Source organism: Pituophis catenifer, unplaced genomic scaffold, assembly GCF_029215685.1.
Source record: "Pituophis catenifer annectens isolate HBS135680 unplaced genomic scaffold, rPitCat1.0.hap2 SCAF_6, whole genome shotgun sequence".
Classification (NCBI taxonomy): Eukaryota; Metazoa; Chordata; class Lepidosauria; order Squamata; family Colubridae; genus Pituophis; species Pituophis catenifer.
This window is the reverse complement of record NW_027256886.1, coordinates 39,153,323-39,168,660: the sequence shown is the minus strand read 5'-3', so window position 1 is coordinate 39,168,660 and position 15,338 is coordinate 39,153,323. Positions and strand designations below refer to the sequence as shown.

Genomic DNA, 15,338 nt, shown 5'->3' with positions numbered 1-15,338 from the left:
TTTTTGGCGGTAATGAGCACGTCATCAAAATAGGGCACCACCCCGGGGATTCCTGTAGTAGCCGCTCCATGGTACTTTGGAACAGTCCGGGGGCTATGCTTACTCCGAATTGCAGGCAGGTGCACTTGAAGGCCCATCTGTGGGTTACGATAGTCTGTGCCTCTGCGGTAGCGCCATCTACCGGCAGTTGCTGGTACGCCTGCGCGAGATCGAGTTTTGCGAAGATCTTGCCGGGGCCCAGGGAGTGCAATAAATGGTGAACGATGGGCACTGGATAGGCGCTCTGCTGCAGGGCCTTATTAATTGTGCATTTATAATCAGCGCATATGCGCACTGATCTGTCCGGCTTTACCGGTGTCACAATTGGGGTCTCCCATTTGGCGTGGTCGACTGGAACGAGCACCTCTTGTTTGATTAATTTGTCCAGTTCAATGTCAATTTTGGGCTTCAGGGCGAACGGTACCCGCCTAGGCTTTAAACGGATGGGTTCAATATTGGGGTTGAGGTTAAACGAAATCGGGGTCCCCACATACTTGCCAAGCCTTTCGTCGAACACGTCCTGGAACTCTTGCATCAGGTCCTCTTTCAGGGTGCTTCGAACGTTCCTTACTCCGGTGAATCCCATGCCTAGGGCTCTAAACCAGTCCATGCCCAGGAGGCTTGGGAGGTTGTCGCTGACGATGGTGAGGGGCAGTTTCTCGGTAAACTCCCCGTACTGTACTTGGAACTCGCCTCTTCCTTCGACGGGTATGCGGTTCCCCTGGTAGTCTTTCAGTCTGTGTTGCTGTGGCTGGAGCTGTCGCTTGTGTACGCTGGGGATGACTTTCTTTAGGTTCTCCCAAGACATGATGGATATCGGCGATCCCGTGTCGATCTCCACCTGGCACTCTCGTCCCTCGATTTCGACCGTTGTGTAGGTTTTTTCTCCGGGCGAGGTGCAGGTCTGTGCGATGCGTATTGTGTAGGCCCCAGTGTTTTCAAATTTTGCGCCCTTCCGGCTGCCGCCATCTTTGTTGGGCCTACGGTGTGGCGCTGGCTTGGATTGGAAGGTTTGGCCACGTGGTTTGTAGCTCTGGTGTGTCTTGGATCTACAGACCCGAGCGATGTGGTCCCTTTTCTCACAGGAACGGCAAACGGCGTCCCTGAATTTACAGTTTTGTCGTGAGTGGGACCCTCCGCAGCTGGCGCATCCGTCTCTGGGCTCCCTCCGGGCTGTGCGGGACTGCTCGGTGCGGTAGACCTCTTCTTCAAACTCCCCCTCGCTCGCGGTGCTTACGGCCTCTCGGTGCACTGGCGCCATCTTCTGCATTGTCCTGGTTAGGTGGGAGCTCTTTAGTTTCTCTGCAGCCTTTACTGACGATTCTTGCACTCTTGCCTCGTCCAGGGCGATGTGTAGGGTCAGGTTTGACCTCGCGAGCAGTCTTCTCTGGAGCCGGCTATCTCTCACTCCGCAAATTAGTTGCTCTAGGAGCATCTCATCCAGGTCTCGGTACTCACACTGGGTTGCGGCCTTACGCAGGGCAGCGACGTACTCGCTGATCGATTCGCCCTCCTGCTGGAGCCGTTGCCGGAAATCATAGCGCTGGACGTACTTGGATGGCGTTGGTGCATAGTGGTCTTTTAGCAGGGTCTGTAGCGTCGACCAGGAAATGTTGTGGACCGAATTCGGCTCCGACAATGCTTCGGCTGTGTCGAAGACCCTTGGCCCGCAGTGGCTCAGGAACAGGGCTTTCTTTCGAACGTCCGGTAGCCCTTGCATGTCGTTTGCCACCATGAAGCACTCGAACCGGGACATGTAGGATCCCCACTTCTCTTCCTTAGGGTCGAAAGGCGCTGGCGGGGTGTAGGCAGACATCGTTTCGGGATTCTCCTGTGCTCCGCTCGCTCGCCTGGCTGTATTCAGTTGCGGTCTCCGGTCCCCTCTCGGAACGTGGCTTCAGCTCTTTTTCTCGAGTGTGGCTTCAGCTCTCCTCTGCTTCTGGCCTCAAAATCCCATCCTCGTCGCCAGTGTTAAGTTGGGTGAATGAGGACGCAGCAAGCCAGAGTAGTCAGTGACAACAGCTCTTTATTGTATAGTGAGACTCCAGCAACTAACCCAAGGAGCCAGCTCCCTTTATATACCCGTAGTGGTCAGCCAATCAGCTGAGGGTCAGTTAATTCGAACTTCCCGCCAAACAAACCTATTTACATAACACAGTTGTTTTTAATTATTCATTTGTTTGCTTTATGGTAGTTCATGGCATGGATATTTTATTTAAATGCTTAGGTCACTTGCAGTTTTTTTAAGTGAGATGTGATTGTACAGAGTATGAATGTGATAAATTAAGGAGAATGTTATTGCCCCATCTGAACTATTTTGGATACAGTAGGCTTCTCTTATTCCAAGAGGAATTGTGGACAGCTTTTTATTGCATTCACAGTCTGCTGCATGGGAGTCTTTTAAATCAAATTATTGCTGTATTGTAATCTGAATAGAAATATGTTACTTGTCACTTGTTACAGTTGAAAGTGGGCTGATCAAATGCATACATGGTCCAAAGGTCAGACATCCAATTGTCAATGAGCAATTTCAAAGGCACTGTTTCCCCATCTTGCTGCTTAATCTTTAAATCAGATATGGAGCAGAAATTTTAGAAAAAAATCATTAATCATGCTCTTCTTTTCTATGATAGCACACAGTACTCATTGCTGTAATATCAAATACATACAACTACCTTCCTAGATAAATATTTGTACTTTATACGTATAGAAACTCTATTGCTAGATATATTAAAAGGTGAGATGTTTTTGTGTATTGAAGTAAAAATTTAAACAGTGGAAGAATCGGTACGTAGAGATAAACCACATTTGCACACCATTCAAAAGAGACAATAAAAAACTTAGGAAATAAGACTAGAATAAATTCCTTCTAGCAGCCAACATTAATAAACAAGGATCAAAATGAGGCAATCAGGCAGAAAATAATATTCCAATCAAGGAACCATTAGGAAGAAACCACACTGCCACGAAACAGGCAGGGCAAGCTACTGTAAATAAACTGGCAGCAAATTCCATTCACTAGCACTGGACAATGTTACTCGGTTGGGTAATGAAAGCAAAGAACCAAGCTCAAAGAGCACCAAGGACTCAACAATTTTAGCAGCTTGGTGGAAAATGTATTCCATCTAAATCCCTGCATTTATAATAATTATTCTTAATGATTCCAATGTTTACCTTTGTACAGAAAAAGTTCTTGTTTGTACAGGTAGTTTTCTCTTGCTAATCACTATTGGAACCAGCAACATCATCACTACATGAATGAATGAAATGTCATCTGTCCACACCTGACTTATAACATCATAACATCAGTTTTGCTGTGCTCATTAAGGAATTCACAGGTCATTAAATGCAATATCAGATGATTAGTAATTTCCTGCCAGCTTCCCCATTGACTTTGCTTGATGGAAGCCAGCTATGAAGATTGCAAATGGTGATTGCATTGCTATGGGGACACTGGGGACCAACTGAGGTGGTTGTTAGTTGTTAGCCATAAGCCTACTTTTTCAGAATCATCATAACTTTAAACAGTTGCTGAATGAGGCAGTTGATAAGTGAGGACTGACTATCTTCTGTCTCTTGCAAATTATGCTTTAGTTTTTTTTTCCTTGTTCCTTGGTGCTCTCTCAGCTTGCTCATTTTCTTGCAGATGTTTCATTACCCAAACTAAGTAACATCATGAGTGCTAGTAAGGAGTGCAGTTTGCTGTCAGTTTATATTCTGGTGGCTTGTCTGTCAGTGTTGTTGGGGTGGTCTTTTGTGCAATCAGCTTATTTTCATTAAGGCTTTCATTGGAGACATTGAGACAATATTGTGCTTTTGTACATTGAGGCATACAGTACCTTAAAGCACTCCACCAAACTGAATGGGAATGGTTGCATGAAACAATAATACTTTACAGTAATTACTTCAGCCTTTTCGCTAGTCTGCTTGAGACTACCTTATTTCTGTGAATGTATGTGATCGGTTAGTATTATATGCCTTGAATTATGACTGCTTAACAGGATTACCTGGTGTGGAAATTACTTGATAGGATCAGAACCCTGATCTTTGCTCTCTTGTCTAGCACTGATTTGGCTATAGATTTCTGATGGAACTTGCTGGCTATTCATTGGTTACTTTGGAGGCATGATGACAATAGCCCTTTCACAATATTTGTATATTAACCGTGCTTATGATGCTCACAATCTTTAACTTAATACGGGTCAAAATATTCCTTTATTCAATCCTGAATCAGGGAGATCATAGTCAGCAGTGATATCAGTACAGTAACACGGAACATACTTTAATTGCATTTCATACATGAAGTTGCTTTTGAAGAATGCTTGAAAACTTCCACTGATTCAGAATGAAGTCCATGCCTGATTATACAGAGCATGCATAACAGGAAGCTACTCAATAGCTATTCCCATTTTTCATCTGTTATATGCAGGTAAATAGGTTTTTAGTAAAACTATTACTAGTATTTGGCTTAAATAAGTTAATTCTCTGCTGTCTTATGTATTTCTGAAATTTTAATGTTACATTACACCTGTACATTATAACTACAAATTACAACTGTTATTTTATATGTGTTATATTTTTTGCTGTTGCTACAGGTGCAGGAAATGTGAGACATGTACAGTAATTACAGTAATTAAGTAGCTGACTCAGGACCAATCATATATACATGTTAATATAATTGATTTAACTAGACAGTTAATTCATTTGTTTATAGTATTTGTAAATCTCCTTAATTAAGATTGGTTGGTGATCAAAGCATGAACAAAACACAAAATTAAAAAAATTAAAATGATAACTTTGATACTTATCCAACATGAACAAATACAGGCAGGACAGAAGAAATTGTAAAATGGTATTGTTCATACTGTCTTGTGAAATATAAAGGAGAGGGCTTAATGTAACTTTTGAGGTAGTGTGTTCCAGAGGATTGCAGTTACTGTAGAAATGTCCTCAAATCTCTATTATCTTGATGATTGCCATCTTTGGTCTTGGATGGGATTGCACAACCCCAGATGAATCAGATGTGTGATTTGGAATTTCTCCTGGACTCATGACTCCTGCTGTAGGAGCAGGTGGCAGCCATGCCTAGAAAGGCCTTTGCTGAACTTTGTGTGCAAGTTGTACCCTTTCCTGGTTTGGGAATCCTTTCTCAGTCATTTATGTCTTGGTTATCTCTCATTTGAGCTACTTCAATGTGCTGTACATGGGGCTACCTTTGAAAAGTATCTGGAAGCTGCTGCCTTTGTTCCCCAAATTTAGCAACTAAATTTGAGGTGGCCTGGAAGAGGTGAACTGGCCCAAAATTACCCATCTGGCTTTCGTGGCTAAAGCAGGACTTGAACTCAGTCTCCCACTTTCTAGCCTAGTCCCTTAACCACTAGAAAAAACTGGCTCTCAACTTAATATAATCATCTTTGGCTGATCTGTTTCTCCAAAGTTTCTTAATAATGACTTCTGGTATAACAATAAGTAAGCAATAGTAGCTGCTTCTCAAGCGGCATATCATACTCTCTGCTTTGTCATAGTCAACAAATTTCTGCCTTCTCTTCATAAATTAGCTTTGTTACTGTGCTCTTCTGGATATGAGTCTGCAGTTGATTTACAGAGCTTAGAACTAATTTTACTTACCTGCTCACTTGGCTAGGCATGGCTATGAGGTGTTCTTCCTCAAAGAATGTTGGAGTTGCAGTATGTGTGTGTGTGCACATGTGTGTATGTGTGCGAGCTAACATTAGAGCCTTTTAACTAAATGTTAAGTACCATATTTTTTGGACTATAAGACATACTGGACTATAAGACGCACCTAGATTTAGAGGAAGAAAATAAGAAAAAAATTGTTTTTGGCCTCCGTGCATCCCATTTTCACCCTCCCCGGCCCCTAGAAGCACTTGCAGGCCCCCGAACCCTTGTGCATCCCATTTTTGTCAAAAACGTGCCCATTTTTGGCCTGCAGAGTGCTTCTGGGGGCCGGGGAGGGCAAAAACATGACACATAGAGGGTTTGGGAGAAACAGGCCATGCGGAGCACTGCAGAGTGCTTCTGGGGACTGGGGAGGGCGAAAATGCTATGCGCGGGGGGGTTCGGGAGCCCAAAAACACCCATTTTTAGCAAAACTGGGCCGTGCAGAATACTGCAGAGTGCTTCTGGGGGCTGGGGAGGGCAAAAATGCAACGCATGGGAGCCCAAAAACACACCCGTTTTTAGCAAAAACGCCGTGCAGAGAACTGCAGAATGCTTCTGTAGGCTGGGGAGGGCAAAAACGCGACACACGTAGGGTTCGGGAGCCCAAATTCAGTCTATAAGACACACTGAAATTTTCACTCACTTTTGGGAGGGGGAAGTGCATCTTATACTCCGAAAAATACAGTAAATCTTGTAAACTGTAATTCTCTCCTCCCCCTCCCCATACAAAAATGTTATACCTCTATTACTGGTTTAGTGCCTCTGTTAAATTTTGGATTACACCATGTGTAATCAATGCTTTGGATTTCTTTTTTAAAACTATTTTTTATATTTTAGGAAATAAAATATAAAATACATCGAAATGCATCAAACATTTATTGAAGTCTTCTACACTTTAGATAAGACTAATGTTACTGTAAAAATTGTATTGAAATCTGTTGATTTATATGTTGAGACTTGAAACAGAATTTTTTACTGTTCTTTAAAACTATCATTTGTAAAAGCATAATATATTAAGTATGATGTAAGAGTCTCAAGGCTGTCTCTCCTGATCTTCTATCTCCCAGTCTGCCAATAAGAAGCCTCGAAAGACTCCAGGAGACAAGTTTCGCTCTGAAACTGGAATTAGAGGAACAGGTCGAGGAAGAGCTAATGGCCATCCTCAGCAGAATGGAGAAGGGGATCCTGTTACTTTGTTTGATGTTGTGAAGATGGGCAAAAGTGCTATGCAGGTAAAATCATTGTTGCCTTTGGGAACTTGTGTTAACTGTATTTTATATCCTACCTTTAATGCCAAGTTTATGCAAAATATTTTTTGGTGGGATGCCATAGAAATCCAATAAATGAACACACTATAAATGTCAGATGAAAATTTGAATGACATGATAAAACTCAGCCTCTGTATGCGTGTGTGCATGCATACACACACCCACATTTGTGTATCTTAGACAAAGTGATTTGCTGGAAGAAATGGCTTTCATTCTTTTGCATTTTTTTCCTTGTCATCTTAATGGTGATTTCTTTGAATATGTTTTGTTCCTGCATGGAAAAATTGGCTGGATAGTTGACAGAAATGCTTTTTTTGCATATTATTTTTTGTTTTAGCAGAATGAAACCAGCGCTCCTGTTTTACCAAAAGCTTGGGTGATGAAATGAGTGCAGTGATGAATGAAACGCATGTGATAGCAAACAGGTCTGACTGAATATAGTCAGTCAAGTGAGTCTAGTTGCAATCCTACTCTGGGATGTTAATGGTGGCAAAGAGGATTTTTATTACTATATCTGCAGTGTCATCCAACTGAGCTTTTTATGTTCTCAAAAGTATGTTATTTTCTGACTCCAAGAAAATGCGGACCACTCAATAGCCAGCTACAATTGATTTGTAGGTTTTATCTATTCCATAATTAATTCCCCTGTGTATCATAATTAATTCACTTTCTGTAAAAGTCCTTTTAACTGAAAGCATGGTCTAAAATAAAGTTGCAGTTACCTGAGGCAAAGGAAGGCCTATATGGAATGAAATAGTGTAATAAATCCACTACCACAAAATGGATGTAAATCCCTGAAAATGGGAAACGAGGGTGATAAAATCTAGTGACATGGAATCCCGAGGTACAATTGGAGAAGCAAACCAACCAGTTTTCCCTGAACAATCTTTACCTGGCAATATATATGATAACATGAAACATCCTTCATGACATAGATACAGTACCTCTCCCCTTAAAGAAAAGGGAATAGATAAATGTTCATTATGGAACAACCACCCATCATTTATACAGAAAGATGAAGACTCAGTGATCTCACTGAAGGTCATCCATCTGAACCTTAACATATGCTTCCTGGTCTTGCACTTTACCGGTAATTCGATATAACAGATTCACAACCTGTTTCCCTGTCCTTAAGTCTTTTGGAGAATGTAATTTTGGGGAGGGCACAGTTGCTTGGCTGCAGGATTATATAAGGAGGGATAAGTATGGAAATTGATGTTTAGCTTATATTATAGTGCACCTGGTAATTTATTTGGTGAGGCATGCATATAAATGATATAAAAACTGAAATGGAAGACCAGTTGTGTCCATCTGATCTGATGAAATATTTTGCAAAGAGTATGCCTTTTGCAAAATTTTCCAAATTCTTGTAATCTGTGCTGCCACAGCTAGAACACAATTTTTATTGCAAGCAACCCTTTATTATCTTAGTTCTGTTCAGCTGGGAGAAGCAATTAGGAATACAATACACACAGCAGGAGATCTCTTTTGCTGCAAGGAGAACAGTTCCTAATGCAAAATCTGAGGCATCTGTTTGCATCACAAAAGGATGGGAGTGATGTTTAAGGAACAACTGTGAATAGAAAAGGACTTTCACTTTCTGAAACTGCTTGCTCTTCGTTAGACCATTTGAACATGGGTTCTTTCTTTGAGACAATCCTTGTGTCCTGTACAAGGGCACCAGTAGAAATGAAAATTAGGAATGAGCTTTTTATAAGAATTTGTGAAGCTCAGAAATGCTAGACACCCTTAATTTATAGGTGCTTTCAATGAAATCCATTTGTATTCCTTCTGTAGAAATCCAGTAAAAGAGACAAAATAATCTCACTTTTCCAACTTAGCAAAAATTCTATGTTTACAGAGTCACTGTAACACATATTTGACTGTGCTGACATGAACCTTCTGAAAAAGATCAGTATGTACACAAATATTTACACATATCAGAAAATATTTCATACTTGAATCTGAAAAGGATCTTCCCACAATTAAGCAAAAAGGTATTACTTTGTATTAAAAATTGCCATATCTCATATCAAATGAAATTAAATATCCATGGTCTTCTTTCATTCTGATTTAATTATAAGTAACTCCAATTTTGAAAATGAGTGTCTCCTGAAGCCAGCCAGCAGATCTGAAAAGAAAGGCATTGGGGAGTGATATTTAACGGTTACATTATAGGAACCATACACATTCCTCAAAGAATTATCTTTGATGAATTAGTAGTGATGAACAATATGGATACAAAGGCTGGGGATTTAGAAGGGCAAATAAATCCTTTCTTCAAATTATGGATAATTTATTATGGATCACTTATTGGAGTCTGGACTCCTAGCTTCAAGTTGATTGTAAAGTTATACTGACAATGAGGCAATGTGGTTGCTTCTCCTCCCCAAAAACATCAGTAAAATATTTTCTGTGTGGCAATGAGGTTTAGTAAATTGATCAGGAAATGATAAACAGTGAGAAGTAGAAATACTTGAAAATATGTATTAAGAAATTATATGATTAAGCATGTTTAAAGTTGCAAAAATCTTGATTTTCTGTTAAACATGGTGACAATTTCCTATTGGTCTTTTATCTATGGAGATTCTCAGTCATCCAGGTCATGGTCATTTCAAGAGGCAACTGGAGTTTCTGGTTTTTCTTTGAAGACATTTTGCTTCTCATCCAAGAAACTTCCAAGAATAGGATGAGAAGCGAAACGTCTTCAAAGAAAAACTAGAAAGTTCAGTTGCCTCTTGAAAAAGGACCTTTGGGACTATTGGTCTTTTGATTAAATTATCAAATGCAGCTTTTTTTGAAAAATGCATGAAAACTGTCCAATAATAAATGATTCAGTTATTGCAGTGCCCATTTGTCTAACCCCTTTTTTCAGTAGATTCAAAACAAAAGTCACCTTACTGTGCAGACCTTGGACTAAATGTTGTATTAGTTGTATCATAGCATTGGAAAGATTTCTTATTTGAGAGTTGTAAATCCATTTGCTGTTGGTGCTGTAATAATACTTCAGTAAAGTGAGTGCTCCAAAGAGCAGATGCCATCTTCACAAATGTGAAGGTGTGATGCCTCACCAAATAGTAATAGTAGAGCGTTTACTTCTTTGGGTCACAGGTCAGGACACCATAGGAAATACAATACTAGAATGCTGCTTTATGGGGTAGTCCTTGACGTATATAGCACCCCTCCCCCATCTTTTAATCAACTCTGGGCAGCTCCCAATCAAAAGTTAAAATGACATATTAAAACTATAAAACACATGAAAACATGATTTTTTAAAATTAAGATGGTACTGAACGAATGGTCCTTTGAATGTTGGCTATCCCAGTATCCCTGTGATCAGATGGTTGTAAGCTGGTTTCTTGGCAACTGGTTTGCACTTAAAGTTGGTTCCAGTGCCCATCACATGAATGCCATTTGTGAACTTCCCTGCTGGCTTCCCCAGAAAGTCAATGGGGAAGGTGGCAAATCTCTGATCTCTTTCCCCCACCTGTGCACCCTGCCCAGCCTCTCTGTACTCACATCACACCAGCCACTTGTCACGACCACCTACCTTCCCTAGGTCTTTCCTCGTCTCCTCCCCTATTTAGGTAGCCTTGTATACCCGCTCTTAGTTTTGCCACATCATCTCACTGACCCTTGTCATGCCTCTCTTGTACCTCTCCCCGAGAATCGCCTTGCCTCCCCTGCCACTGATGCACCCTCCATAAACTTTGCCATGTCTCCCTCACACACATCCCTGCACACTCTCCCCGAATCTTACCACACCTCCCCCGCACCCTTATGCACTCCCACATACTCTCTCCCTGTACACACCTGGCACACCTTCCTCACACACCTCCCGTTTTCCTTTTCGAGTCCCACCATGCCTCCCTCATTGTGACACATCTCTACACATTTTTCGATCCTCACCTTGCCTCTCCAGCACTGGTCTACCTGGAAGGATTAATACCTAGCTGCAAGATATTGCCAACTATATTTATTTGAAGCCTTTGATTAATTCAAGGGAGAATCTAGTATAGGAAGTTGTTGATTTATGACCACAATTGGTACTCATCTCTAAATGATGCAGTTGTAAAGCAAAATGTCTTGTCACTGTGTCACTTAGTAACCTCCATCATTTCAGTCTCAGTTACCATTGTGTGTTGTGTGTTGTTAAGCAGAGGGAGCTCCAGGTAAGGAGTACGAGGTGCTGGAGGAAGATGAAAGAAGCCATAGGAGACCATGTGCAGGCTGTGTGCAGATTAGCACAAACCAACAGCTGCCCATAGAAGCCTCAGCTGCACCTATCTGATCTTAATTGTTTTTCTTCTGCTGATCAAGAAACACATTTGGCTATATGCAAGGCAGCTGCTAGCTACAGCAGACCACCTTGCACCATTCTCTAAGCTGCGTGCCCCATACCTTGTCCAAATTACATGTCCCATTCTCAAATTCCTACCAGAAACGTCTGGTTTTCCTAAGGTCTTGTGAGAACAGGTGCACTATTTGAGAAGTAATGGGGCATGCATAGATTGGAGGATTGAAGGGGAGATAGGAGGGTGGGGAGAATTGCAATGCCCCTTATAGTCATTAGTATGGGTGGGCTGCCAAGGGCCTGAATTTTAATCACGTGAGTGTGGGGGTGCTGCAGTGGCTTCAAGTACGGGTCAGAAGTTCATTTTTAGGCACTGTCATAAATATGAATTGTTGCTGGATGAATGGTTGTAAGTAGAGGACTGGTTGTATTGCAAAGCACATAAAATCTAGTACACCTTAGGTACAGATAGTCCTTGGCTTGCAACTACAGTTGAACCCCAAATTATGGTTTTAAGTCAAGTTACCACGTGACCTGACTTGACTTTACAACAGCATCCTGGCTTTCTGAAGTGTGATTGTTAAGTGACTACACAGGTCATTAATCAGAATACAAAGTGCTTGGGTGGAGAGCCCTGGGAGGCCTACAACCCAGCTGGGTCTGAAAAGAACGCAGGGAAGCAGCAAAAAGTTTTACAAAACAAAAAACAGCCCAGCAGAGGAAGAGTCCAGCTAGATTAGAGCCAAGTGCTCCAATCCTGTGTTGAAGAGGCTCCAAGGCTTCCAAACAAGCCATGAGAAGCCTTGATTGCTTCTCAAGTAAATTTAACTTAATTTGTTAAATTTATTATACACACTGGAAAGAGGGTGACAAAATCTGTAAATGGCTTAGATTAATGAGTGACTGGCAGGCTGAAGAGTAGAAAAAAAAAGAATATCCTGGGAATTTAATTTAAAAAAGAGGAGGATGAAGGAAACAAAATCCTTCAGAGGGTGGTTTTTGTGGAGAGCCGAACAAAATACTTGGCAATGGCTATGAGAGCTCAACTTTTTGTTACCTAGCTGACTCCCTTTAAGGACTCACCATCTGCCATGTCTTCACATGCTGAACCCTCGCTGCCTTTGCAAAGTTTTTTTTTCTTTTGGCTTCCTTCATTTCCAAAGTCAAGCCAAGAACTAGGAGAGGCCTGCAGTCTGTTGACTGCCAGCTGGCTTCATTCTTTTGCAAACACCATCAATGGTTAGAACACTAACCTTCCTCCCTGGTCAGTGCTAGTTGTCTCCCCATCTTCTGGTTGCAAGAGGCTAAAAGGTAGGTTGACTACCAACCCCAGTAAGCCAGCTTCTCCCAGCAAGGCAGGATGGTAAGGCCCAAATAGGCACAGATTGGGGAGGGAGATAGCCAGATAGAAGAGTATGTAAATCATAAGTGTGAGCAGGTTGATAGAATGTCTCCAGGGGGGCATAAACTGCATAAACTGCAACAGCCATAACTTGAGGCATAGGTTATAAGTTTTTTTGTTCAGCACTATAATTTCAAATGATCACTGAACAAATGATTGTAAGTTGAGGACTATCTGCACTGATGTTAAAAGAACCATTCACCTCAGTTAATTATGTCATCTTTTTGAAACACATTGCTACAGAAGAGTGTTGAAGGTACTATTTTATGGTATTTATTTTCCTACTCAGTCAGGATTTTTCAGAAATTCTGGTAATAAACTCCTGGCTGTTTATCTATGATATATTTAATAAATCACAGAATGAGATTTAACACATATTTGAAATCACTGGTGAAAATTGAGTGTTATTTATATGTAGTATGATGAAGCGTTGAATTCTGTCTTGAATATTTGACTGTTCTTTCTCTTTTTTACAGTCCGTGGTAGATGACTGGATTGAATTGTATAAGCAAGACAGGGATATAGCACTGCTGGATTTAATCAACTTCTTCATCCACTGTTCAGGATGCCGAGGTAAAAGGCGTAAAAGTATTATAAAACTACTCTGGTTCTATGTATTCCTTACATGTATAATGTGAATTAGAAAACTTGTTTACAATTAAAAAATGACTGCTTCAAAAATCTAAAAATTATATGTGCAATAAAATAAATAAAATGACAGTATTTGAAGAACATTAGGGAAAAGAAACACTTCTATGATGTCATCCCTACTTTTTAAAATGGAAAGACTTTTTTAAAAGTAACATACTATTATTGTTGCAGGAATTATGAACTAGTAATTTCTAATATAACATCCAACATATCCTTTCACATTATATTCTGGAACCATATTATTTATCCTGATATAAAGGATACATTTGTTAGAACTAAAATTAGGACACTTTTTAAATGTATGAAAAGATCACTGTGCTTCTTTAGCTTTGAAATGCAGATAATCTTTGTTAAAATAAATTGCAGCATTTGACTCTAAATAATGAACCAGGATTAATCTAAATATCTTAATTGATATTCAGTGTTTGAAACGATATTTATCAAAAGTTCTTCCATTAATTCTGGAGATACGATTTTCTAAACAAAATAGTATAAACATGGCAAGATCAAAATAAGACTAAATATAGAAAATCTGTATTTATTTATTTATTTTTTACAAATTTTCCCATAAATTCATCTTAACCTCTTTACAGTGCCTTTGCCATTTCTGTTTGTCATTTAAACTTGATCCTTAGTCTTTTCTGTTATAAACAAATCAATGTGATTTTAGTTTCTTCACTTTCCCTTATTTCTTGTTTGTCTTGCTTCTTACAGTATTTAACAACTGTCATAATATTACCTAATATAATGTACAACAAAAGTCATTTCACTGAAGTAAATTAGTCTCACAAGTAGCTCAGTAAATTAACTCAAAAATTAATATTAATTAATTAATATTGTCTCTGGAAATGAGAAGTTGCAAAGAATACAACCTTTTGTTGCAATTATGTAGATATACATCTCAGCCTATGTTCCAAGCAAGTTTGTTTAGAGTAATCTTTTATCCAAATGTAAATCTAAGTGCAAAGAAAGTAACTTTGAAAAAGTTTCATGCACCAGTTCCAATCTAATATATAGGAGAATATTGAAACTAAAGAAATCTAATTTTTGAATATATAAAAGCAAAAAAACCAACACACCCTAGTTGTCATATAATCATATACTCAGTAACTCTTATCTGTACAAGAGAATTTTGGGGATTCTCCTCTCTGGCTTAGTTAGTGTTTTTGGTATGGTTCTTAAAGAAATCAAGAACAAGCCAATAAACAACTACTACTACTACTACTACTACTACTACTACTACTACTACTCCTTTTTGCCACTTATGTATCCATTGCATTCAATAAGCTAGTGGTATCTGTGATTTCAATTATAATATACTATTATCCTATGTGTGTATTGACTAAGCCACAAAGTTAGTTATGTACAAAGAAATCTAAAATATTTCTGAATTAGGAAAATGGGAGAAGATTCCAAAAGCAAGAATTAAAAGATTATTGATGGTTCAGCAGTTAAGATGCTGGGCTTTCAGTTAGTTAGCTGGAAAGCCAACAGCCAACTTGGATTCAAGACCTGAGTGCCATATGGCAAGATGAGCTCCCATTACTTGCCCCAACTCCTGCCAAATAGCAGTTTAAAAGCATGCAAATGAAGTAGATAAATAGGTACTGCTTCAGCAGGAAGGTTACTGTGGTCTGTATTTTAAGGCTGGCCACATGATGATGAAATTGTCTCTCAGAAAGTGTCTCTCAGATACTTTGGCTGAGAATCGGAAATGAGCAGCACTCCCTAGAATCAGTCACAATTAGACTTTATAGGCAATACTTGGAAACTGTTAATTTCTGTCAAAGATATGTTAAAAAGACTGATAGAAAGTGTATCTAAATTTTTGTACCTATCATTTTGCTATTTTCCTTTTTTGAATCTCCAGAAAACTATGTAATATATATTTCAATTTGCAGAAAGATGTCATGCTTAACTTTTACTATGTAGAGATTGTACCTGTAATAATTGAAAAAGAAATGGACCTGGGGAGGGGAAGAGTTGGGAAATCATAATGCAA

At 39.8% G+C, this 15,338-nt stretch overlaps 1 protein-coding gene across 8 annotated transcripts in view; it reads left to right on the top strand.

Annotated features, from left to right (window-relative positions):
* Positions 1–15,338, top strand: part of STAG1 (STAG1 cohesin complex component) — a 209,895-nt gene that overhangs the window by 114,968 nt on the left and 79,589 nt on the right. For all 8 annotated transcript variants that reach the window (XM_070946333.1, XM_070946336.1, XM_070946334.1 and 5 more), the window contains 2 exons: positions 6,789–6,953; positions 13,162–13,258. In XM_070946333.1, coding sequence (XP_070802434.1) covers positions 6,789–6,953; positions 13,162–13,258 — 262 coding nt within the window. The remainder of the gene's footprint in view (positions 1–6,788; positions 6,954–13,161; positions 13,259–15,338) is intronic.